The sequence below is a fragment of the Hyla sarda genome, chromosome 10, assembly GCF_029499605.1.
Source record: "Hyla sarda isolate aHylSar1 chromosome 10, aHylSar1.hap1, whole genome shotgun sequence".
Lineage (NCBI taxonomy): Eukaryota > Metazoa > Chordata > Amphibia > Anura > Hylidae > Hyla > Hyla sarda.
The window spans coordinates 132,608,622-132,636,337 of record NC_079198.1 but is presented as its reverse complement, the minus strand read 5'-3'; the positions used below and the strand labels follow the sequence as shown (position 1 = coordinate 132,636,337).

Genomic DNA, 27,716 nt, shown 5'->3' with positions numbered 1-27,716 from the left:
TGATATATATATATATATATATATATATATATATATATATATATATATATATATATATATATATTTCTCCCTATCTATCTCAATTGTACATACCACTGGGGGTTGAACGTTTGTACTATATGGCACTGCATATCTCTGCAGATCACTCCGTACCATTTCTTTTATGTTTCATATGTTGCACTTTATTGTGCGTTTTTATCAATCATGTGTTGTAACTAATAAAAATTATTTCAATTTTATTATATTGTACAGGTATTTTCTTTCTTACTCTTTTTGGTACTGTATTACATTATAGGCTATTGCTATGTTGTATAGTTTATTTAGTTTGTTTAATTCAACACATGAATCTATTATACCTCATTTTCCCATGACTGACTCATGAATATTATATCTCATGACCTGATCAGTAATTCTCACTTTTGTGAAATGATATAAAGTTGAGCTCCGGTGTAGAGATAGTCACCTGTCTGGGATAGAAGATTAGACGATGGATTCCAGCTCCCATAAGATCTATCATGTACACGGTTATGATTCCAGACAATATCTGGAGGATTATTTTTCGGATAAACCAGATATGGCCTTTGCAGAGGATTCCTTGATATTTCCCATGGAAAATCTTATAAAAACCTTTGCAGAGGGTATGTATCTTGAATTTTTTATGGTTAATTTGTTTTATAAATTCATAAACAAATGAATATAACTAGATAGACTTTTTCTGAGATGTTGCAGATTAGTAGGGGCGACCGCACTACTCTTATAAAATTTCTTCTATAGAGAGCAAAGCAACCTCTTGTTTTCTGAGTATGATGTAAGATGTCGGGTTATGGGGTTTAGTGAAGTCATTGTTTTACCCTCAATAATCACCAGAAACCTAGAAAACTTAAAACTATTATAGATGTTAAAACTTTATATCTGATCTGTTATGGGAATTTGTAGTTTACAAAGTTTTCCCAGTGCCACTTCTTGGTCTCTTAACAATGATAACCTAGAAGTTAAAATTATTTTCTAATTAAGATAAATAGGTTTAAAATTATAATAATTTGAAATGAAATATTTTTGAATGTTTAAGCATTTTGGAGTATGTTCTCTTTGAGAGATACAGGATATACTTACAGTACTGATCCCCCATGTGCCTGCTTTGTGTTGATAACCTGTTTGCCTTGGTCATGACCACTTAATGCCATTGTCTAGAGATGAGTGAATTTTTGAAAAATTCGACTTGGCTGATTCACTGAATAAAAAAAAGAATCGATTAGATCCAAATTAATTATTGGCAAATTTTTATTAGTAATGTATTTCAATAATGTGTTTAATAAAATGTGTGTTTGTTTCACTTTTTTTTCTCTATTGTTTTATAAAAAAAAATTAGGTAGTACTACTACTCCCAGCATGGAACAGACTGTTCCATGATGGGAGTGGTAGTACCTGTGCTAATAGATAGATTGCCCCAGGTATTACTCCTGACACCTGCTGCAATGTCCTTTATAATGTAAAAATGTGGGCAGCTTTCTCGCATCTATATAGGATGATCGCATCGGTTGTCAGGAGTAATACCTGCTATGATCTGTCCTTAACTGAAGGTACTACTACTCCCAACATGGAGCACACTCTGCTCCATGCTGGGAGCTGTAGTACCTGCATTAAAAGACAGATCCCAGCGAGTGTCACTTCTGACACCAAATGCGATCGCTCTGTATAATGTATAGATGCGGCCGGACGCTCTTCTCTGGTCCCACAGTAGTATGAGTATATGCCGTTTATATACCTATTATTCATATTTCCCGCAGAGAGCTGTGATTGGCTGGAACCATCTGGCCAATCACAGCTCTCTGTGGGAAATATGAATAAGTGATGTGAATTCTATTCACATCACTTGCCGGCCGGAGTTTAGTGCAGAGATGCGAGCGCAGGAGAAAGCCGCTCCATCTCTGCAATAGAAAGGACAATTACATCGGGTTTCGGGAGTGATACCTGCTGTGTTATGTCTCTTAGTACAGGTACTACAGCTCCCATCATGGAACAGTCTGTTCCGTGCTGGGAGTAGTTGTATTACCTAAAAAAAAAAGAAAATGGCAAAAAAAAAGTGAAACACACATAAACACGCACTTTATGGAACACAATATTAAAATACATTACTAAAAAAAATAATTATAAAAAATATGTTATTTTTACAATTAACCCCTTAAGGACTGAGCGTTTTTCAGTTTTTGCACTTTCATTTTTTCCTCCTTACCTTTTAAAAATCATAACCCTTTCAATTTTGCACCTAAATATCCATATGATGACTTATTTTTTGTGCCACCAATTCTACTTTGTAATGAACTAATTTTACCCCAAAATCTATGGCGAAACGAAAAAAAAAATCATTGTGCGACAAATTGGAAGAAAAAACGCCATTTTGTAATTTTGGGGGCTTCTGTTTCTACGCAGTACATTTTTCGGTAAAAATAACTACTTATCTTTATTCTGTAGGTCCATACGATTAAAATGATACCCAATTTATATAGGTTTGATTTTGTATTAATTCTGAAAAAAATCATAACTACATGCAGGAAAATGTATACGTTTAAAATTGTCCTATTCTGACCCCTATAACTTTTTCATTTTTCCATGTACAGGGCGGTATGAGGGCTAATTTTTTCCGCTGTGATCTGATGTTTTTATTTGTGCCATTTTTGTTTTGGTCAGACTGTTGATCGCTTTTTATTCATTTTTTTATGGTATAAAAAGTTACCAAAAATACACTATTTTAGACTTTGGAATTTTTTTTTGCGTGCACGCCATTGACCGTGCGGTTTAAATACCGGTAACAATACATTTTTAAGTTTGGACATTTATGCACGCGACGATACCAAATATGTTTATCTTTATTTTTATTTTCACGGTTTTTTTTTTATTGGCAAAATGGGGGTGATTGCAGCTTTTATTAGGGAAGGGGTTAAATTATTTTCTTTTTTTTTTTCACTTTTTTTTTTTGCAATGTTATAGCCCCCATAGGGGACTATACGACTATACATGCAGTACATTGATTCGGCAGTTGATTGCTCAAGCCTGGATTTCAGGCTTGGAGCAATCAATCGCAGATTAGTCATGCAGGGGGCAGGTAAGGGACCTTCCTGTTGCTTTCTAGCTGATCGGGACATCGCAATTTTACCGCGATGGTCCCGATCAGCCCGACTGAGCTGCCAGGAAGCTTTTACTTTCACATTAGATCGGCGATGTCAAGCATTAGCCACAGGTCCTGGTTTCTTATAGCAACTGGGACCAACTGGGTATTATACGAGCTCTCCTGCTGAGCGCACGTCATAAGTTGGGAGCCACATACGGACGTTTATAAATGTCCATATGCGGCAAGGGGTAAAATGGCCCCTTTCTACATTTTTATTATTGTCGGTTCATCTTTAGTTCCCTGTCTGCCTACATAAATTGATCCCTGTTTAAAAATTAACATTAACATTTTTTTTGTTTGTTTTTTAATTTTTGGGAGCGGGCAGGAACCAGAAAATTCAGCGCTCAATATTAAAAATGGGCTAAAAAAGTAAAGTAAAAAAAATGTGTATGATTTAGAAAGAAGACAAGAAAAATAAATTATGAAATGCACTCCTCATTCATTTTTAATATTGAGCACTGAATTTTCTGGTCCCTATGTTAATTTTTAAACAGGGATCAATTTAAGTGGGCGGGCAGGGACCTAAAAATGAAGCTGACAATAATAAAAATGCAGTGTGTGTGTTATTCACTTTATTTCTCTATTTTTTATATTTTTTAGGTAGTGCTACTACTCCCAGAATGGAACACACTGCTCCATGATGGGTTTAGTAGTTTCTGAACTAAAAGACAGATCGACCGGGTGTCACTCCTGACACCCGATGCGATCATCCATAATATAGCAGAGATGCGGAGCGGTTCTATACAGCACTCGCATCTCTGCACTATACTCTGGGCCGGCCAGTGATGTGAATAGAAATTCACATCACTCATTCGTGTGTTCCGCCCATAGTGGAGTTGGCCAGATGGTGGCAGCCAATCCTCGCTCTCAGCGGGAAATATGAATGGTGAGTGGCCGTTCGGAGTACAGAGCAGAGATGCGAGAACAGGAGAAAGCCGCTCCGCATCTCAGGGATGCAGGATGATCGCTGTGGGTTTCAGGAGTGACACTCGCTGTGATCTGTCCTTATCTGCTCCATGCTGGGAGCTGTAGTACCTGCATTAATAGACAACTTGCAGCGAGTGTCACTCCTGACACCAGCTGTGATCCTCCTGTATAATGTATAGATGTGGCCGGCCGCTCTTCTATGGTCCCCTACAATCAAGTATATATACTCCTATTCATATTTCCCACAGAGAGTTGTGATTGGCTGTAACCATCTGGCCAATCACAGCTCTCTGCGGGAAATATGAATAGGTGTATATATACGGCAGTGCAGGGGACCATAGAAGAGCGGCCGCCGCATCCATACATTATACAAGAGGATCGCAACAGGTGTCAGAAGTAACACGGGTGATCTGTCAATTAGTACAGGTACTACTACTCCCATCATGAAACAATGTGTTCCATGCTTGGTGTAGTAGTACTACCTAAAAAATAAAAAGTGAAAAACACACACACACTACATTTTAATTAGGCTTCTTTCACACTATAGAATATTCATCCGTTATTGAACATCCGGTTTCTGTATTGTATAATTAAAAAACGGATGTATAATAATGGATGAAATAACGGGTGCTAACGGCTGAATAACGTGTGTCAAAATAACGGGCATATTCATCCGTTAAGACCCATTATAACATCTGTCATGTAGCATTATTTTATGGACGTTTTATCACCTCTGCCTACAGACTCCTGCAGCCAGGACTACTACTACTCCCATCATGGAACAGACTTGTTTCAATGATGGAAGTAGTAGTTCCCCAGCTACGGGAGTCTGCCAGTGGCAGGGGAGGCTACATTAGTGTTTGTTATATTACCCTTATGATGGAAAAGACTCTGTTTCATGATGGGGGTTGTAGTACAGGGGCTGAGGGAGAGACCTGATGCGATCAGAATTTATTAAACAGGGGAGCAGGCGGCTGTAATGTGCGATCTATTTTTACTTTCATTTTTAAATTCCCAGCCGGGAGCCCTAAATGGCCAGTACGCAGGAGCCATTCAGGGCTCCCGGCAGGGTTTTTTAAACTTACAGTGTGCCTAATTACTGTATAATCAAATTCCCCCTGACCTAAGTATATTCATTTTAATCCCCCCATGTGTAAATGCATTTTATTCCCTCCCTGCCCAATCATCTTCTAGCACAGCAAGGGCAAGCCATTCCATTCCCTGCTGCTGATCTCCGTATCTGACAGAGAGGAGCAGCAGAGAAGGGAAGGACCTGTCACCCCTGTGCGATGCTTCATTCATTCACCACCACCGCTGCTGGTTCCCAACATGTTCCCGCTGCTGCCCTGCTCCAAGTACAATCAGAGCGCACAGCGGGGACATATCAGTCTATTCCCCACTGTACCCGATGGAGATGAGCAGTAAGGAATAGACTGACATGTCCCCACTGTGTGCTCTGATTGTGTTTGGAGCGGGGACATGTTGGGCGGCGGTGGGGAATGAATGAAGCAGCGCACAGGGGGGACAAGTCAGGTACCGGCGGCGTGGAATAGAGCACTATAAAAGTGCACAGGGGATGCAGGTCCCTCCATTCTCCACTGCTCCTCTCTGTCAAGTAGGGAGATGAGCAGCAGGGAATGGAATGTCATGCTCCTGCTATGCGCTGTGACAGCGTAAGACTATGACAGGGCAGCAGGCGGGGGGGGGGGGATCATACATATACACATGGGGGGATTAAAATGAATATATTAAGTGAGGGGGAATGTGATTATACAGTAAGGCACACTGTAAGTTTTAAAATACAGCCGGGAGCCCTGAATGGCTCCTCAGTACCGGCCATTCAGGGCTTCCGACGGGAAATTAATCGCAGGGGAGTGGAGCATGCCGCCTGCTCCCCTGTTTAATAACTTCTGATCGCATCAAGTCTCAAAAGTGAGACACAGTGCGATCAACCCCTCAGCTCCTGTACTACAACCCCCATCATGGAACAGAGTCTGTTCCATGGTGGTGGTAGTAGTACAAACACTAATGTAGCCTCCCCAGCCACCGGAGGACTCCGCAACCGAGGAACTACTACTCCCATCATGGAAAGAAGTCTGTTCCATGATGGTAGTAGTAGTATCGGCTGCGGGAGTCTGCCGACAGCTGATACTAATGGTTGAAAAACTGATGCAAATGAATGCCACTAAATGGCATCCCTTTGCATCAGTTTGCATCTGTTATTAGAATGGTCTGTTTAGGAGGCAATAACGGAGAAAATATTAACTTTAGCGATCGAAAAAAATGGATGGAGATACGTTTTTTTTTTTTTTTTTTTTTAGGGTCCCATTAAAAAAGTATATTAAAAAAGATACAGCAGTGATGGAAGAAATTGTATTTAACAACATTTATCTTTATTATAACAAAATTTTAATAAATTTTTAAACAGGGATCAATTTATGTGGGGAGGCAGAGCACAAAAAATTTAGCCAACAATAATAAAAATGTAGTGTTTGTGTTTTTCACTTTTATTTTAATTTTAATTTTTTAGGTAGTACTACTACTCCCAGCATGGAACACAGTGTTCCATGATGGGAGTAAAAGTACTTGTACTAATTGACAGATCGCCCATGTCACTTCTGACACTTGTTGCAATCCTCCTGTATAATGTATAGATGCGGCCGCTCTTCTATGGTCCCCTGCACTGCCGTATATATACACCTATTCATATTTCCCGCAGAGCTGTGATTAGCCAGATGGTTCCAGCCAATCACAGCTCTTTGTGGGAAATATGAATAGATGTATATATACATGAGTGCAGGGGACCTTAAAAGAATGGTCGCCCGCATCTATACATTATACAGGAGGAACGCATCAGGTGTCAGAAGTGACACTCACTGCAATCTGTCTATTAATGCAGGTACTACAGCTACCAGCATGTAGCAGAGTGTGCTCCATGTTGGAAGCAGTAGTACTTGCAGTTGAGGACAGATCACAGCAAGTGACCGCTCGCATCTATACATTATACAGGACGATCGCAGGGGTGTCGCTAATGAAGAAATTTGTTATTTAGAATTGAGTCGAAGTTTGAACTCTGAATAAAATTTTTGATGAAATTTGGAACAAATTTAACTTCATCAGATTCGATTTACTCATCGCTAGCATCCACCATGGAGATCTGACATTATGAGTTTAGTTGTTATTTACTGGCTGTCCCATAAGTATTAGAAGTTATTCGCCACTGTATATGTACCGTATATACTCGAGTATAAGCCAAGTTTTTGAGCACGATATTTCGTGCTGAAAACACCCCCCTCGGCTTATACTCGAGTGAACTCACCGCCCTCAGTGGTCTTCAACCTGCAGACCTCCAGATGTTTCAAAACTACAACTCCCAGCAAGCCCGGACAGCCTTCGGCTGTCCGGGCATCCTGGGAGTTGTAGTTTTGAAACATCTGGAGGTCTGAAGGTGGAAGACCACTGCCCGGGGCCTTTGTCGTCATCCAGACCCCCTCCCCCCTTTAGTTTTGTACTCACCTCCGCTCCGTGGGACGTTAGGGTGAGCTGGTCCAGGCCATCTGTGCTGTAGGGACCGTCCTGTGGGGAGGGATAGCCGTTCAGGGCTGTCCATCTTCACCGGGAGTGCCTCTTCTCCGCGCTTCGGGCCCGGCCCCGGAATAATGACGTTGCCTTGACGACGACGCACAGGGGGATGACGACAAAGGACCGGGCAGTGGTCTTCAACCCGGGCAGTGGTCTTCAACCTGCGGACCTCCAGATGTTTCAAAACTACAACTCCCAGCATGCCCGGACAGCTGATGGCTGTCCGGGCATGCTGGGAGTTGTAGTTTTGGAACATCTGGAGGTCCGCAGGTTAAAGACCACTGTTAAATCAGACATTGACAAGCGGTGATGATGAAGGGGGTGGTGTGTGATGATGACAGGGTAATGATGAAGAGGGGGATGATGACAGGGTAATGAGAAAGGGGGGGATGTTGACAGGGTAATGATGAGGGGGGATGATGATAGGGTAATAATGAAGGGGGGGATGATGACAGGGTAATGATGAAGGGGGGATGATGACAGGGTAATGATGAAGGGGGGGATGATGACAGAGTAATGATGAAGGAGGGGATGATGACAGGTTAATGATGAGGGGGGGATGGTGACATGGTAATGATGAAGGGGGGGATGATGACAGGGTAATGATGAAGGGGGGGTGATGACAGGGTAATCATGAAGGGGGGATGATGACAGGGTAATGATGATGGGGGGATGACGACAGGGTAATGATGAAGGGGGGGGATGATGAAAGGGTAATGATGAAGGGGGGATGATGACAGGGTAATGATGAAGGGGGGATGATGACAGGGTAATGATGAAGGGGGGGGGATGACAGGGTAATGATGAAGGGGGATGATGACAGGGTAATGATGAAGGGGGGATGATGACAGGGTAATGATGATGAAGGGGGGATGATGACATGATAATGATGGGGGTGTTAATGATGGGGGTCTGGATGATGACGGGGTCTGGATAATGACATGGGGGGGATGATGTATTTCCCACCCTAGGCTTATACTAGAGTTAATAACTTTTCCTGGGTTTTTGGGGTGAAATTAGGGGCCTCGGTTTATATTCGGATCGGTTTATACTCAAGTATATACGGTAATCTACAGGAATTGTGGGAAATGATGTGCATTTATGACACATTCACATGTACAGGATCTGCTGCAGATTTGATGCTGTGTTCAATCATTTAGTTACATTGTTATCTGCAGCATTAAATCTGCACTAGATCCTGTATGTGGGAATGCACCCTTAACCCTTTAAGGACACAGTTTTTTTTTTCCATTTTTGCACTTTCATGTATTCCACCTCACCTTCCAAAAATCATAAAGTTTTTCATTTTACACATACAGGCCTGATGAGGGCTTGTCTTTTGCTCCAACAATTGTACTGACATCAATCATTTCAAACAAAATCTACGGCAAAACCCAAATTATTTATGGGGCAAAATTGACAAAAATAAATTTGGGGGCAGTGCACTTTTCAGTAAAAATGATACCTTACCTTTCTTCTTTAGGTCCATGTGACTAAAATGTTACCATACTTATATAGTTCTTGTTTTGTTTTACTTCTTTTTGCGTCCTGGTACTTAAGGTCAAATATCAGCAGGCACCCCGTGCAAATGCCCAGGGGGATCATCAGACCCCCCCATGTCGGTGATCGGCGCAAATCGCAAGTGAATTCACACTTGCGATTTGCTCTGATTCCGGGTCATTACGGGTCTATGGTGACCCAGTGACCCGGAATATAAGGGGGATCGCAGTTGTCTAAGACACCTACGATCCCCTTGAAGGGATAGGAGTGAGGTGTCAGGGGTGCCATCCCGTCTATAACTGCTATTGGTCGTCAGAAACGACAACCAATAGCAGATCGGGGGCGGGGGGATTAACTTTCATTTTCCCCGTGCTGCCCACCCACAATAGGTGGGGCAGAATGGGCAAACCGAAGAGGACTGACAGTAGAAGATCCACTTACCCATCCGGAGGCAGCGGGCAACAGTGATCGACAGCCGTGATGTCGTGCGGAAGAAGAGGATGGCTCCCTGGATCCTACGGAAGCTGGTAAGTTGCCTAGCAACATCTGGAGGGCTACAGTCTGAGACCACTATACAGTGGTCTCTAGCCTGTAGCCCTCCTTTTGCAAGACTACATCTCCCAGCATGCCCAGACAGCTGTTTGGGCATGCTGGAATATGTAGTTTTGCAACAGCTGGAGGGCTACAGTTTGAGACCACTATATAGTGGTCCCTAAACTGTAGCCCTCCAGATCTTGCAAAACTACAACTCCTAGCATGCCCAAACAGCTGTTTGCTGTCTGGGCATGCTGGGATTTGTAGTTTTGCAACATCTGGAGGGTCACAGTTTGGAGATCACTGTGCAGTGGTTTCTAAACTGTAGCCCTCCAGATGTTGCAAAACTGCAAATCCCAGCATGCCCAAACAGCAAACAGCTGTCTCGGCATGCTGGGAGTTGTAGTTGCGTACCTTCAGCTGTTGCATAACTACATCTCCCAGCATGCCCTTCGGCGATCAGTACATGCTAGGAGTTGTAGTTTTGCAACAGCTGGAGACACACTGGTTGGAAAATACTGAGTTAGGTAACAGAATCTAACTGAAGGTTTTCCAACCAGTGTGCCTCCAGCTGTTGCAAAAGTACAACTCCCAGCATGCACGGTCTGTCAGTACATGCTGGGAGTTGTAGTTTTGAAACAGCTGGAGGTTTGCCCCCCCATGTGAATGTACAGGGTACATTCACACAGGCAGGTTTACAGTAAGTTTCCTGCTTCAAGTTTGGGCTGCGGCAAATTTATCACTGCAGCACAAACTCCTAGCGGGAAACTCACCGTAACATGCCAGTGCGAATGTACCCTAAAAACACTACACTACACTACACTAACACAAAATAAAGGGTACAACACTACATAAACACCCCCTTACATTGTGCCCCCCAATAAAAATGAAAAACCTATTGTACGGCAGTGTTTCCAAAACGGAGCCTCCAGCTGTTGCAAAACAACAACTTCCAGCATTTCTGGAAAGCCACTGACATACACACAGCAGGCATCCGCTTCCGATCTCTGCCCGGCGCGCGGCAGGGATCTGAAAACGCCAGGACGTACAGGGACGTCTTTGGTCCTTAAAGCCCAGGGTGCAAGGACGTCCCCCGTACGTCCTTGGTCCTTAAGGGGTTAAGGTTGAAAAAAGACAAGAGTCCTTAAAGTTCAACCTATATCTCTGTATCCCTACTGTGTTGATCCAGAAGAAGGCAAACAAATTATCATGAGGCAGATGCCGATTGCCCCATAACCAGGGAAAAAATTCCTTCTGGACTCCAAATATTGCATCAGAATAAATCCCTGGATAAATGTTCTGTCTCTTTAGATCTAGTATCCATAACCTGTAATGTTATGGCTCTTTAGAAATGCATCTAGGCCCCTCCTGATTTCATGTGAGAGATATCTGTACGGCCCCCTGATATATTTATACATAGTTATTTGGTCTCCCCTAAGACTTATTTTTTGTAAGATAAATAACCCTAATTTTGAAAATCATTCTGGGTACTGTAGTCCTCCTATTCCCCGTATTACTCTGGTTTCCCGTCTTTGAACCCTCTCCAGGTCCACTATATCTCTCTTGTACACTGGTGCCCAGTACTGTACACATAATTTCATGTGTGGTCTGATTAGTGATTTGTACAGTAGTAAAATTATTTCCTTGTCATGGGCATATTAGCCCCTGCTGCCTGACACTGGTCACTACAGTAAATTTACTGTTGACTAAAACTCCTACGTCCTTTTCTATGCCGGTAGTCTCCCATTTAGTACATATGCCCAGACTGGATTTTTCCTCCCTATATGCATAACCTTAAATGTATCTGTTTCGAACCCCATCTGCCACCTCTCAGCCTAAACCTCCAACTTTAGAAACGGAAGATATCCAGCACCAGAAAGGCAGGTAAAACCGTGTTTATTGAGGTACAAAAAAAAACAAACAGCATATAGAGGAGCGTAGTGCCTACGCGTTTCAGGCTAAAGAGCCCTTAGTCATTGCCATGACTAAGGGCTCTTTAGCCTGAAACGCGTAGGCACTACGCTCCTCTATATGCTGTTTGTTATTTTTGTACCTCAATAAACACGGTTTTACCTGCCTTCCTGGTGCTGGATATCTTCCGTTTCTACTGTTTGCACGTGGAAGGGAATGCCACCCTGCCGGTCTGCAGCACAGAAGCCAGGATACGGGGATAGAGCAGTACCTTTGCACTGTTGTAAACCTCCAACGTATCCAGATTAATTAGTAACAGTGCACTGTACTCTATTGTGTTATCTACAATACACTGTGTATTGTCCTCTATTGTGTTATCTACAGGGTGGGCCATTTATATGGATACACCTTAATAAAATGGGTATGGTTGGTGATATTAACTTCCTGTTTGTGGCACATTAGTATATGTGAGGGGGGAAACTTTTCAAGATGGGTGGTGACCATGGCGGCCATTTTGAAGTTGGCCATTTTGAATCCAACTTTTGTTTTTTCAATAGGAAGAGAGTCATATGACACATCAAACTTATTGGGAATTCACAAGAAAAACAATCATGTGCTTGGTTTTAATGTAACTTTATTCGTTCATGAGTTATTTACAAGTTTCTGACCACTTATAAAATGTGTTCAATGTGCTGCCCATTGTGTTGGATTGTCAATGCAACCCTCTTCTCCCACTTTTCACACACTGATAGCAACAACGCAGGAGAAATGCTAGCACAGGCTTCAAGTATCCGTATACACTGCTGTATACTACTATATACACCGCAGGAGAAATGCTAGCACAGGCTTCCAGTATTCGTAGTTTCGGGTGCTGCAGAAAGGGCAAAACAACAACAACAAAACAAACAACAGGACCCTCAGTTTACGCAGAAGATTTTGTTCAGTGATGAGTGCACTGTCCTCTATTGTGTTATCTACTATATACAGTTTACTGTCTTCTATTGTGTTATCTACTATACACAGTAATTTATCCTCCATTGTGTTATCTACTCTACTCTACTCAACATTAGAGATCTTAGTATCCTCTGCAAAGACTGATTTTTCACTATATAATCCCTCTACGAGGTCATTGATCAATATATTAAAAAGAAAATGACCCAAAGCTGAACCCTGAGGTATCCCACTGATAACAGTCACCCACTCAGAGTATGTACCATGAATAACCACCCTCTGTTTCCTATCACTGTGCCAGTTACTTACCAATTTACACACATTTTCCCCCAGCCCAATCCTTCTCATTTTATGCACCAACCTTTTATTAGTGATGAGTGGCAGGAGCCATGTACAAATTTGCAATATTTACCCTATGTTCGCCAAATTTACACATTCGCTATGTCCGTTCCCTTTTTTTTTCCATGCGAAAATTGTAACAAAATTCGTATAGTGCGCATGCGCGATAATATAGTGAAGGGTGGGCAACTTTCCTATTGGTTGCTAGGGGTGTTGCTAACCTCTGACAACTGTATTTGCATCCTTCTCATTGGCTCACAAGCTAAAAAAAAGAGAAGGATCAGTGTCCTCTGCAAGTGCTGATATTTGCGAATATTTGCATATTCACATATGAAATATTCACGCTCCACACCAATTCATAAAGTAAATTATATTGGAGTCTTCTTTGGACCACAAGCTGGAAGCAGGGAGGGATGGTCACTTTTTTTTACACAGTACACTTCATTGTTGTGATGTGTACTGTGAAGAAAAAAAACAAAAAATGAATATTCGTCATTACGAATATATAGTACTATATTCTAAATATTAGCGAAATTGCAAAGTGCCGATATTTGCGGTAAATATTCATGTTCAACACTACCTTTTATGTGGCACTGGTCCAGTCTGGAGCTCACCTCCTTATAAAAGCTGCTCAGGTTAGTTTGACAGGACCGATCCCTCATCAACCCATATGATATGGAGTCATCCATTTATTTTTATTGATATACTCCAAAATAGCATCTCATAGAAAACCCTCAAACAGTTGACATACAACAAAGGTCACTTGTCACTGTCCCCTTTTTAACCCCTTTAAGTATATGGACGTTTATAAAAGTCCATAAGCGTCTCCTAAGGTATTACGCGCGCTCAGCAGGTGAGCGTGCATCATACCCGGTGGGTCTCGGTTGCTATAAGCAACCAGGACCCGTGGCTTATGCCAGACATCGCCGATCGGGCTGATGTCCGGCATTAACTCTTTAGACGCGGCGATCAAAGTTGATCGCCGCGTCTAAAGTGAAAGTAAAAGCTTCCCGGCAGCTCAGTCGGGCTGATCGGGACCAACGCGGTAAAATCGCGATATCATGATCAGCTAGAGCACAACAGGAGCGTGCCTTACCTGCCTCCTGTGTGTCCGATCGGCGATTGATTTCTCCAAGCCTGAAATCCAGGCTTGAGCAATCAACCGCTGATAACACTGATCCCTGCCATTGCAATGCAAATGCAATGCAATGCAAAACTGAAAAACCCTCCGTCTTTAAGGGGTTAAATATTGGCACAACATTTGTTATGCGCCAGTCCAGGGAAACAGACCCTGTCATTTTAGAATCCTCTGATATTACATTTAGGGTTCTGTCTATTACATTACTTAACTCCCATAGAACACGGGGGTGAATGCCATCTGGACCTGGTGGTTTGTCTATTTTTTTTACATTATATTTATTAACCGTATAATAGTATTATTTATACACTGTCTATTGGCAATGATAGTGTTTTTGGTGTGGTGGTATTATTTGGACATTATTGGTTATAGCATTATTGGTTATAGTAGGCTTTGTATTGTGACTAACCATAGAGCATAATATGTGACTATGTTGTTGGTACGGTATTCCAGCATTTGGGGCCCCACACTTAATTTTGCACAGGGCTACACTTACTTTTGAAGTTGAGTTGTTGTTTTCTGTCTAACTGTTCTCTGATGACTCACGTCCCGGGAGCTGTGCAGTTCCTATGGGGATATTCTCCCATCATGCACAGCTCCCGGGATGTGACATCATCATTGAGCAGTTAGACAGAAAACTTCAGAAGCTAATAACTATTGGAAGGATTAAGATTTTTTAATAGAAGTAATTTACAAATCTGTTTAACTTTCCAGAGCCAGTTGATATATATATATATATATATATATATATATATAAAAAATTTTTTGCCTGGAATACCCCTTCAAGGTCTTCAGGACATAGGGCGTATGGATACGCCCTGCATCCCGAGTCCTTAAGGACCGAGGGCGTATCCATACGGACGTGGGAATTCCGGCCCCCACCGCTAGCCGGTTGGGGACCGGAGCCGGATGCCTGCTGAAATCGTTCAGCAGGCATCCCGGCATATCGCCCAGGGGAGTCATTATGCCCCCCCATGTCGGCGATCGCCGCAGATCGCTGGACAATTCAGTCCAGCGATCTGCGGCAATTCCGGGTCAATCGGGTCTCCAGTGACCCGATGACCCGGAATTACTGGCTGTTCGGGGTCGTCTCTGACGGCCCCGAACAGCCAGAGCCTGCAGGGGTGAGGTGGCACTGGTGCCACCTCACGATCGCCCTGATTCGTCGGCCGGATTACCGGCCGACCAATCAGGGCGCCTGCTGCGGGTGTCACTCCCGCACCCGCTCCGCCCCTCTTCTGGAGGACGTGAGCGGGTGCGGGACGTGCACCCCGGGTGTTGGGGAACCTTATCCCCGGCGCCCCTGTTGGGATCGGGGCCCCAGGAGCAGCTGCGGCGGCGGAGACGACGAGGGACTGACCTGCAGCGTCTGGATCGTTGGAGGTGAGTGACAGCCTCCTGCTGTTGCTTAGCAACAGCTCCCAGCATGCAAAAAGGGCATGCTGGGAGCTGTAGTTATGCAACAGCAGGAGGCAGACCACCACAACTCCCAGCATTCGCTTATGGACATGCTGGGACTTATGGACATGCTGGGATATTGCAACAGCTGGAGGCACATTCTTTCTATGGAAAAGTGTACCTTCAGCTGTTGTATAACTACAACTCCCAGCTTGCACAAACAGCTAAAGTGCATGCTGGGAGTTGTAGTGGTGCATCTGCTGGTTGCATAACTACAACTCCCAGCATGCCCGTTGGCTGTCGGTGACTGCTGAGAGTTGTAGTTTTGCAACAGCTGAAGGCACACTGGTTGTGAAACTCAGAGTTTTTTTTACCTAACTCAGTGTTTCACGACCGGTGTGCCTCCAGCTGTTGCAAACTACAACTCTCAGCAGTCACCGTACACCATGCACCGTACATGCTGGGAGTTGTAGTTTTGCAACAGCTGGAGGCACACTGGTTGTGAAACACTGAGTTAGGTCACAAACTCAGTGATACATAACCAGTGTGCCTACAGTTGTTGCAAAACTGCAACTCTCAGCAGTCACCGACAGCCAACGGGCATGCTGGGAGTTGTAGTTATGCAACAGCTGGATGTCCCCCCCAATGTGAACGTACAGGGTACATTCACATGGGCGGAGGATTACAGTAAGTATCTGGCTGCAAATTTGAGCTGCCGCAAACTTTCTGCTGCAGCTCAAATTGCCAGCGAGAAACTACTGTGAACCCCTGCCCGTGTGACTGTACCCTAAAAACACTACACTACACTAACACAAAAAATAAAATAAAAAGTAAAAAACACTACATATACACATACCCCTATACAACCCCCCTCCCCTCCTCAATAAAAATGAAAAACGTCTGGTACGAAACTGTTTCCAGAACGGAGCCTCCAGCTGTTGCAAAACAACTCCCAGTATTGTCGGACAGCCGTTGACTGTCCAGGCATGCTGGGAGTTTTGCAACAGCTGGAGGCACCCTGTTTGGGAATCACTGGCGTAGAATACCCCTATGTCCACCCCTATGCAATCCCTAATTAAGGCCTCAAATGCGCATGGCGCTCTCACTTTGGAGCCCTGTCGTATTTCAAGGCAACAGTTTAGGGCCACATATGGGGTATCGCCGTACACGGGAGAAATTGTGTTACAAATTTTGGGGGGTATTTTCTGCTTTTACCCTTTTTAAAAATGTAAATGTTTTGGGAAAACAAGCATTTTAGGTAAAAAAATAATTTTTTTTTTACATATGCAAAAGTCGGGAAACACCTGTGGGGTATAAAGGTTCACTTAACCCCTTGTTACGTTCCCCGAGGGGTCTAGTTTCCAAAATGGTATGCCATGTGGTTTTTTTTTTGCTGTCCTGGCACCATAGGGGCTTCCTAAATGCGGCATGCCCCCAGAGAAAAATTTGCGTTCAAAAAGCCAAATGTGACTCCTTCTCTTCCGAGACCTGTAGTGCGCCAGCAGAGCACTTTTCACCCCCATATGGGGTGTTTTCTGAATCGGGAGAAATTGGGCTTCAAATTTTTAGGGGTATTTTCTGCTATTACCCTTTTTAAAAATAAAACATTTTTGGGAAAACAAGCATTTTAGGTAATTTTTTTTTTTTTTTTTTTTTTTACATTTGCAAAAGTCGTGAAACACCTGTGGGGTATTAAGGTTCACTTTATCCCATGTTACATTCCCTGAGGGGTCTAGTTTCCAAAATGGTATGCCATGTGTTTTTTTTTTTGCTGTTCTGGCACCATAAGGGCTTCCTAAAGGTAACATGCCCCCCAAAAACCATTTCAGAAAAACATACTCTCCAAAATCCCCTTGTCGCTTCTTCCCTTCTGAGCCCTCTACTGCGCCCGCCGAACACTTTACATAGACATATGAGGTATGTCCTTACTCGAGAGAAATTGGGCTACAAATACAAGTAAAAATTTTGTCCTTTTACCCCTTGTAAAAATTAAAAAATTGGGTCTACAAGAACATGTGAGTGTAAAAAATGAAGATTGTGAATTTTCTCCTTCACTTTGCTGCTATTCGTGTGAAACACCTAAAGGGTTAAAACGCTGACTGAATGTCATTTTGAATACTTTGGGGGGTGTAGTTTTTATAATGGGGTCATTTATGGGGTATTTCTAATATGAAGACCCTTCAAATCCACTTCAAACCTGAACTGGTCCCTGAAAAATACTGAGTTTGAAAATTTTGTGAAAAATCGGAAAATTGCTGCTGACTGTTGAAGCCCTCTGGTGTCTTCCAAAAGTAAAAACTCGTCAATTTTATGATGCAAACATAAAGTAGACATATTGTATATGTGAACCAAAAAAAAATGTATTCGTAATATCCATTTTCCTTACAAGCAGAGAGCTTCAAAGTTAGAAAAATGCAAAATTTTCTAATTTTTCATCAAATTTACGGATTTTTCACCAAGAAAGGATGCAAGTATCGACAAAAATTTACCACTATGTGAAAGTAGAATATGTCACGAAAAAACCATCTCGGAATCAGAATGATAACTAAAAGCATTCCAGAGTTATTAATGTTTAAAGTGACAGTGGTCAGATGTGCAAAAAACGCTCCGGTCCTTAAGGCCAAAATGGGCTCCGTCCTGAAGGGGTTAAATTAACTCTGCATCTGTAGTGCTATACTGTGTAAATCACTACCTAACTCATTGCCAGCATGTCCAGTGCACTTTAACTAGCAAACAGGATAACAAAAAGGTGAAAAATGAATTGCACTCACCACATTGGATGTCCCAGGTAAGATAGTCTTTTATTCCACAAAATATGATGCAGTTGTCACAGGAAAATAAAATCCATGGAGCGAGGAGTGACAGCAGCCGCTCTCAGATGCAGGGGCACACCACGGGTGGCAACTAGTTTTGCGTCAGCCGACGCTTCTTCTGGCCAGGTGTGGGCTGATGCTAAACTAGTTGCCACCTGTGGTGTGCCCCTGCATCTGAGAGCGGCTGCTCTTACTCCTCGCTCCATGGATTTTATGTTCCTGTAACAACTGCATCATATTTCGTGGAATAAAAGATTATCTTACCTGGGACATCCAACATGGTGAGTGCAATTCATTCTTCACCTTTTTGTTATCCTGTTTGCTTGGATTATACTACGACCATTGAAGCCACACCACTCACTGGGTCCACTCCAGCAGTATGTTACCATAAGAGGTGGTTGATATAATTGAATTATACGGACTGGTACAATTTGCTGCACTAGCATGCCTGACGGCTATTTTCTTTTTTGCTTTTGTGCACTTTTACTAGCACTATGTCCTGAAATAGCAGATAAGATTAGGTGATGTGCTTTGATTGGCCAGAGAAGAAAGGAAGAAGAAGCTTGCGGGTACTTCCACTAAACAACTCAGTTCTTAGGGGCTCAAAAACATCAGTGAGACCTTTAATTCCACCTTGTCACCACGCAATGGTTAATTTAACAAAACCATACATCCATTTTTAAAAATCGTTTGAAAGGACAGGTACGCTTTGATATCCAGGGGACCCTTCTAATAGTTAGAGATTGTCTAAAACTGCAAACCTCTTTAACCCCTTAACGACGCAGGACGTTTACTTACGTCCTCCGCCGACTCCCGCAATATGCCGTGGGGTCACGCGGTGTCCCCGCGTCATATCGGGTCGGTCCCGGCGGCTATCAACGTCCGGGACCCGCGGCTAATACAGGACATCACCAATCGCGGTGATGCCCTGTATTAACCCTTCAGACGCGGCAATCAAAGCTGACCGCCGCGTCTGAAGTGAAAGTATCCCGGCTGCTCGGTCGGGCTGTTCGGGACCGCCGCGGTGAAGTCGCGGTGTCCCGAACAGCGTACAGGACACCGGGAGGGCCCTTACCTGCCTCCTTGGTGTCCTATCGACGAATGACTGCTCCGTGCCTGAGATCCAGGCAGGAGCAGTCAAGCGCCGATAACACTGATCACAGGCATGTTAATACACGCCAGTGATCAGCATGAGAGATCAGTGTGTGCAGTGTTATAGGTCCCTATGGGACCTAAAACACTGCAAAAAAAAGTTTAAAAAAGTGTTAATAAAGTTCATTTAACTCCTTCCCTAATAAAAGTTTGAATCACCCCCCTTTTCCTATAAAAAAAATAAAACAGTGTAAATAAAAGAAAATAAACATATGTGGTATGGCCGCGTGCGTAAATGTCCGAACTATAAGAATATATCATTAATTAAACCACACGGTCAATGGCGTACGCGCCAAAAAATTCCAAAGTCCCAAAAAAATTATTTTGATCACTTTTTATACCATTAAAAAAGGAATAAAAAGTGATAAAAAAGTCTGATCAAAGCATATATCTTACCGATAAAAACTTCAGATCACAGCACAAAAATGAGTCCTCATACCACCCTGTACGTGGAAAAATAAAAAAGTTATAGGGGTCAGAAGATGACATTTTTAAACCCATAAATTTTCCTGCACGTAGTTATGATTTTTTCCAGAAGTACGACAAAATCAAACCTATATAAGTAGGGGATCATTTTAACCGTATGGACCTACAGAATAATGATAAGGTGTCATTCTTACCGAAATATGCACTGCGTAGAAACGGAAGCCCCCAAAAGTTACAAAATGGCGCTTTTTCTTCGATTTTGTCGCACAATGATTTTTTTTCCCATTTTGCTGTGAATTTTTGGGTAAAATGACTAATGTCACTGGAAAGTAGAATTGGTGACGCAAAAAAATAAGCCATAATATGGATTTTTAGGTGGAAAATTGAAAGGGTTATGATTTTTTAAAAGTTAAGGAGGAAAAAATTAAAGTGCAAAAACTGAAAAACCCTGAGTCCTTAAAGGGTAGCTCCAACCATCATGTTTTTTTTCTGTCCCTGCCTATTGCCCTTCTATCCCTAACACCCTCCCTGCCTTTATTTTTTTTAACTATTTTTAAAATGGCATTTAGTCTGCCTGGCAGTGTGTTCACTACCAGGCAGACTTCCCCAGCAGGCACCACGTCACTGATGCCTGCTGGGGCCGACACTTCCGCCCTTAGTTCTCCTAACAGGGTGCCTTCAGCTGTTTCACCACTACAACTCCCAGCATGCCCTGACATCTATTGGCTGTCAGGGCATGCTGGGAGTTGCAGTGGTAAAACAACTGGAGGCACCCAGGACAGGAGCTTCATGGAGGAAGGAGTGAGCCAAGAGCCGATGAGGGAGGGACGGGTGCGGGAGAGACTCTTCCTGCCGCTCGGTGAGTAACACCCAAACACCCCTCAGTGCCCCCCGTACCTTGCAGCAGTGCCCCCCATCCCCCCCCCGTACTTTGCAGCAGCGCCCCCCGTACCTTGCAGCAGCGCCCCCCGTACCTTGCAGCAGCGCCCCCACCTTGCAGCAGCGCCCCCCCCGTACCTTGCAGCAGCACCCCCCCCCCCCCCCCCCCCCGCGCCCCCCGTACCTTGCCGGAGCAGCCAACCCCCCCGCACCCCCCGTACCTTGCAGGAGCAGCACCCCCGCGCCCCCCCGCACCTTGCAGCAGGGCCGTCGGTGAGTGCGGGAAGCCGATGCGCAGCCCTGGCTGTTACTGCGCCTGCGCAAAATTTCGACTGATGCCCTGCCGGAATCAGTCGGAATTTTGCAGTGACGTCACTCCGCACTGCATTCGGCCACTAGGTCTCTAAGTATATTAGAGATATGTTGTAGTACTTAAGTACTACATCATATCAAAAAAATAATTTCATGACAGTGCCCATTTAAGGGGTTAATGTTTTTTTATTTATTATCTTTTTAATTGGAGTAATAGATTAAACCATACCTAGCTCTGTAGAACATATGGGGATTAACCTATTTTTTCCTATTATTGTCACGATGCCGGCTGGCAGGTAGTGGACCCTCTGTGCCAGAGAGGGATTGGCGTGGACCGTGCTAGTGGACCGGTTCTAAGCCACTACTGGTTTTCACCAGAGCCCGCCGCAAAGCGGGATGGTCTTGCTGCGGCGGTAGTGACCAGGTCGTATCCACTAGCAACGGCTCACCTCTCTGGCTGCTGAAGATAGGCGCGGTACAAGGGAGTAGGCAGAAGCAAGGTCGGACGTAGCAGAAGGTCGGGGCAGGCAGCAAGGATCGTAGTCAGGGGCAACGGCAGAAGGTCTGGAAACACTGGCAAGGGACACACAAGGAACGCTTTCACTGGCACTAAGGCAACAAGATCCGGCAAGGGAGTGCAAGGGAAGTGAGGTAATATAGGGAGTGCACAGGTGATAACTCTAATTGGAACCACTGCGCCAATCAGCGGCGCAGTGGCCCTTTAAATCGCAGAGACCCGGCGCGCGCGCGCCCTAGGGAGCGGGGCCGCGCGCGCCGGGACAGAACAGACGGGGAGCGAGTCAGGTAGGAGAGCCGGGGTGCGCATCGCGAGCGGGCGCTACCCGCATCGCGAATCGCATCCCGGCTAGCAGCAGGATCGCAGCGCCCCGGGTCAGAGGACGTGACCGGGGCGCTGCAGCGGAGGAGGTGAAGCGAGCGCTCCGGGGAGGAGCGGGGACCCGGAGCGCTCGGCGTAACAGTACCCCCCCCCTTGGGTCTCCCCCTCTTCTTGGAGCCTGAGAACCTGAGGAGCAGACTTTTGTCAAGGATGTTGTCCTCAGGTTCCCAGGATCTCTCTTCAGGACCACAACCCTCCCAGTCTACTAAAAAAAAATTTTTTCCTCTGACCTTTTTGGCAGCCAAAATCTCCTTGACCGAGAAGACGTCCGAGGAGCCGGAAACAGGAGTGGGAGGAACAGATTTGGGAGAAAAACGGTTGAGGATGAGTGGTTTGAGAAGAGAGACGTGAAAGGCATTAGGGATACGAAGAGAAGGAGGAAGAAGAAGTTTATAAGAGACAGGATTAATTTGACACAGAATTTTGAAAGGACCAAGATAGCGTGGTCCCAACTTGTAGCTAGGGACACGGAAGCGGACATATTTAGCGGAGAGCCATACCTTGTCTCCAGGGGAAAAAACGGGGGGAGCTCTTCTTTTCTTATCCGCGAACCTCTTCATGCGTGAAGAAGCCTGTAAAAGAGAATTTTGGGTCTCTCTCCATATAATGGAAAGGTCACGAGAAATTTCATCCACAGCGGGCAGACCAGAGGGCAAGGGGGTAGGGAGGGGGGGAAGAGGGTGACGGCCGTACACCACGAAAAATGGGGATTTGGAGGAAGATTCAGAGACCCTGAAGTTATACGAGAATTCGGCCCATGGAAGGAGATCTGCCCAGTCATCCTGGCGGGAGGAAACAAAATGTCGCAAATAATCACCCAGGATCTGGTTAATTCTTTCTACTTGTCCATTGGACTGGGGATGATATGCAGAGGAAAAATTTAATTTAATCTTGAGTTGTTTACAGAGAGCTCTCCAGAATTTAGACACGAATTGGACCCCTCTATCCGAGACAATCTGCGTAGGCAACCCGTGAAGACGAAAAATGTGTACAAAAAATTGTTTAGCCAACTGAGGCGCAGAAGGAAGACCAGGAAGAGGAATGAAATGTGCCATTTTGGAGAATCGATCAACGACCACCCAAATAACGGTGTTGCCACGGGAAGGGGGTAAATCAGTAATAAAATCCATACCAATCAGAGACCAAGGCTGTTCGGGGACAGGCAGAGGATGAAGAAAACCAGCGGGCTTCTGGCGAGGAGTCTTATCCCGGGCACAGATAGTGCAGGCTCGCACAAAGTCCCCAACATCCGTCTCCAGAGTTGGCCACCAATAGAAGCGGGAGATGAGTTGCACAGATTTCTTGATGCCCGCATGACCTGCGAGATGGGAGGAGTGACCCCATTTGAGGATTCCGAGGCGTTGGCGTGGAGAAACAAAGGTCTTTCCTGGAGGAGTCTGTCTGATGGAGGCAGGAGAAGTGGAGATCAGGCAGTCAGGTGGAATGATGTGTTGCGGAGGGAGATCAACTTCTGAGGCATCCGAGGAACGAGAGAGAGCATCGGCTCTAATGTTCTTATCGGCAGGACGAAAGTGAATCTCAAAATTAAATCGGGCAAAGAACAGAGACCACCGGGCCTGGCGAGGATTCAGCCGTTGGGCCGACTGGAGGTAGGAGAGGTTCTTGTGGTCGGTGTAGATAATAACAGGAAATCTTGATCCCTCCAGCAGATGCCTCCATTCCTCAAGTGCTAATTTAATGGCTAGAAGTTCTCGATCCCCGATGGAGTAGTTCCTCTCCGCTGGAGAGAAGGTCCTAGAGAAAAAACCACAAGTGACAGCATGCCCGGAAGGATTTTTTTGTAGAAGAACAGCTCCAGCTCCTACTGAGGAGGCATCAACCTCCAATAGGAAGGGTTTGGAAGGGTCAGGTCTGGAGAGCACGGGAGCCGAAGAAAAGGCAGACTTGAGTTGTTTAAAGGAGTCTTCTGCTTGAGGAGGCCAGGACTTGGGATCAGCATTTTTCTTGGTTAAAGCCACGATAGGAGCCACAATGGTAGAAAAATGTGGAATAAATTGCCTGTAATAATTGGCGAACCCCAAAAAGCGTTGGATAGCACGGAGTCCGGAGGGGCGTGGCCAATTTAAGACGGCAGAGAGTTTGTCTGGATCCATCTGTAGTCCCTGGCCAGAGACCAAATATCCTAGAAAAGGAAGAGATTGGCATTCAAACAGACATTTCTCAATTTTGGCATAGAGTTGGTTGTCACGAAGTCTCTGAAGAACCATACGGACATGCCGGCGGTGTTCCTCTAGATTGGCAGAAAAAATTAGGATATCGTCCAGATATACCACAACACAGGAGTATAATAGATCACGAAAAATTTCATTGACAAAGTCTTGGAAGACGGCAGGGGCATTGCACAGTCCAAAGGGCATGACCAGATACTCAAAGTGTCCATCTCTGGTGTTAAATGCCGTTTTCCACTCGTCCCCCTCTCTGATGCGGATGAGGTTATAGGCGCCTCTTAAGTCCAATTTAGTGAAGATGTGGGCACCTTGGAGGCGATCAAAGAGTTCAGAGATGAGGGGTAAGGGGTAGCGGTTCTTAACCGTGATTTTATTAAGACCGCGGTAGTCAATGCAAGGACGTAGGGAGCCATCTTTTTTGGAGACAAAGAAAAATCCGGCTCCGGCAGGAGAGGAGGATTTACGGATAAAGCCCCTTTTTAGATTCTCCTGGACGTATTCGGACATGGCAAGAGTCTCTGGGGCAGAGAGAGGATAAATTCTGCCCCGGGGTGGAGTAGTACCCGGGAGGAGGTCGATAGGGCAATCATAAGGCCTGTGAGGAGGTAGAGTCTCAGCTTGTTTTTTGCAGAAAACATCCGCGAAGTCCATATAGGCCTTGGGGAGACCGGTTACTGGAGGAACCACAGAGTTACGGCAAGGGTTACTGGGAACCGGTTTTAGACAGTTCTTGGAACAAGAGGACCCCCAACTCTTGATCTCCCCAGTGGACCAATCCAGGGTTGGGGAATGAAGTTGAAGCCAGGGAAGTCCAAGGAGAATCTCCGAGGTGCAATTGGGGAGGACCAAAAGTTCAATCCTCTCATGATGAGATCCGATGCTCATAAGAAGGGGCTCCGTGCGGAAACGTATGGTACAGTCCAATCTTTCATTATTTACACAATTGATGTAGAGGGGTCTGGCGAGACTGGTCACTGGGATGTTGAACCTGTTGACGAGAGAGGCCAAAATAAAATTTCCTGCAGAACCAGAGTCCAAGAAGGCCACTGTAGAGAAGGAGAAGGCAGAAGCAGACATCCGCACAGGCACAGTAAGACGTGGAGAAGCGGAGTAGACATCAAGGACTGTCTCACCTTTGTGCGGAGTCAGCGTACGTCTTTCCAGGCGGGGAGGACGGATAGGACAATCCCTCAGGAAGTGTTCGGTACTAGCACAGTACAGGCAGAGGTTCTCCATACGGCGTCGTGTCCTCTCTTGAGGTGTCAGGCGAGACCGGTCGACCTGCATAGCCTCCACGGCGGGAGGCACAGGAACAGATTGCAGGGGACCAGAGGAGAGAGGAGCCGAGGAGACGAAACGCCTCGTGCGAACAGAGTCCATATCTTGGCGGAGTTCCTGACGCCTTTCAGAAAAACGCATGTCAATGCGAGTGGCTAGGTGAATAAGTTCATGTAGATTAGCAGGAATTTCTCGTGCGGCCAGAACATCTTTAATGTTGCTGGATAGGCCTTTTTTGAAGGTCGCGCAGAGGGCCTCATTATTCCAGGACAATTCTGAAGCAAGTGTACGGAATTGTACGGCATACTCGCCAACGGAAGAATTACCCTGGACCAGGTTCAACAGGGCAGTCTCAGCAGAAGAGGCTCGGGCAGGTTCCTCAAAGACACTTCGGATTTCCGAGAAGAAGGAGTGTACTGAGGCAGTGACGGGGTCATTGCGGTCCCAGAGCGGTGTGGCCCATGACAGGGCTTTTCCGGACAGAAGACTGACTACGAAAGCCACCTTAGACCTTTCAGTGGGAAACAGGTCCGACATCATCTCCAGATGCAGGGAACATTGGGAAAGGAAGCCACGGCAAAACTTAGAGTCCCCATCAAACTTATCCGGCAAGGATAAGCGTATCCCAGGAGCGGCCACTCGCTGCGGAGGAGGTGCAGGAGCTGGCGGAGGAGATGACTGCTGAAGCTGTGGTAGCAACTGTTGTAGCATAACGGTCAGTTGAGACAGCTGTTGGCCTTGTTGCGCAATCTGTTGTGACTGCTGGGCGACCACCGTGGTGAGGTCAGCGACAACTGGCAGAGGAACTTCAGCGGGATCCATGGCCGGATCTACTGTCACGATGCCGGCTGGCAGGTAGTGGACCCTCTGTGCCAGAGAGGGATTGGCGTGGACCGTGCTAGTGGACCGGTTCTAAGCCACTACTGGTTTTCACCAGAGCCCGCCGCAAAGCGGGATGGTCTTGCTGCGGCGGTAGTGACCAGGTCGTATCCACTAGCAACGGCTCACCTCTCTGGCTGCTGAAGATAGGCGCGGTACAAGGGAGTAGGCAGAAGCAAGGTCGGACGTAGCAGAAGGTCGGGGCAGGCAGCAAGGATCGTAGTCAGGGGCAACGGCAGAAGGTCTGGAAACACTGGCAAGGGACACACAAGGAACGCTTTCACTGGCACTAAGGCAACAAGATCCGGCAAGGGAGTGCAAGGGAAGTGAGGTAATATAGGGAGTGCACAGGTGATAACTCTAATTGGAACCACTGCGCCAATCAGCGGCGCAGTGGCCCTTTAAATCGCAGAGACCCGGCGCGCGCGCGCCCTAGGGAGCGGGGCCGCGCGCGCCGGGACAGAACAGACGGGGAGCGAGTCAGGTAGGAGAGCCGGGGTGCGCATCGCGAGCGGGCGCTACCCGCATCGCGAATCGCATCCCGGCTAGCAGCAGGATCGCAGCGCCCCGGGTCAGAGGACGTGACCGGGGCGCTGCAGCGGAGGAGGTGAAGCGAGCGCTCCGGGGAGGAGCGGGGACCCGGAGCGCTCGGCGTAACAATTATTATTCTATATTGGAAAATACAATGTTGCCAAACTTATTTAGCAATACAGACATACATTATCATTTGTCTACAACATCTCTGAGGGTTTAATATGTTAGATGCTTCAGTATGATATATACTATTATTTATTATCATTATTAATATATATATATATATATATATATATATATATATATATATATATATATATATATATATCCAAAGAATAAGTTGGCCAGCACTATTGATTCCAAACTATTGTAAAGACCTGGCTGCTGGGCTAAATATACAGCAACAGGAGAATACAGCAGCACACTGCTAGCACAAAGATATAGATAAAACATGAGTATATAGATAAAACATGAGTACATAGATAGAACATGAAAAGCTATACAGCTGTAGTGCAATAAATGAAAATATGAAACTATGAAATTATGAGGTACTTAGCTTGCAAATTTGGCGGCCAAATAGCGTGGACCGTCCCACCAATGTAATGTGACCTCATTCTGGGACAGACCCTACACTGTGTATATGCCTCTGTATGAACAGTACAGCAGGCATGCAAGGTCTGAAACATCCAAGGCACCTTATATACACCTAATAGAGGTGGGTGTATAGCTTTTCATGTTCTATCTATATACTCATGTTTTATCTATATACTCATGTTTTATCTATATACTCATGTTTTATCTATATCTATGTGCTAGCAGTGTGCTGCTGTATTCTCCTGTAGCTATATGTACATATATATATATATATATATATATATATATATATTTTTTTTTTTTTTTTTTTTTT

At 45.1% G+C, this 27,716-nt stretch overlaps 1 protein-coding gene across 1 annotated transcript in view; it reads left to right on the top strand.

The window, feature by feature from the left end:
* Positions 1-487: 487 nt before the first annotated feature.
* The window catches only part of LOC130294159 (indolethylamine N-methyltransferase-like), a 48,693-nt gene continuing 21,464 nt past the window's right edge, over positions 488-27,716 (top strand). The window contains exon 1 of the mRNA XM_056543662.1: positions 488-638. Within this exon, the coding sequence (XP_056399637.1) occupies positions 488-638 (151 nt within the window). The remainder of the gene's footprint in view (positions 639-27,716) is intronic.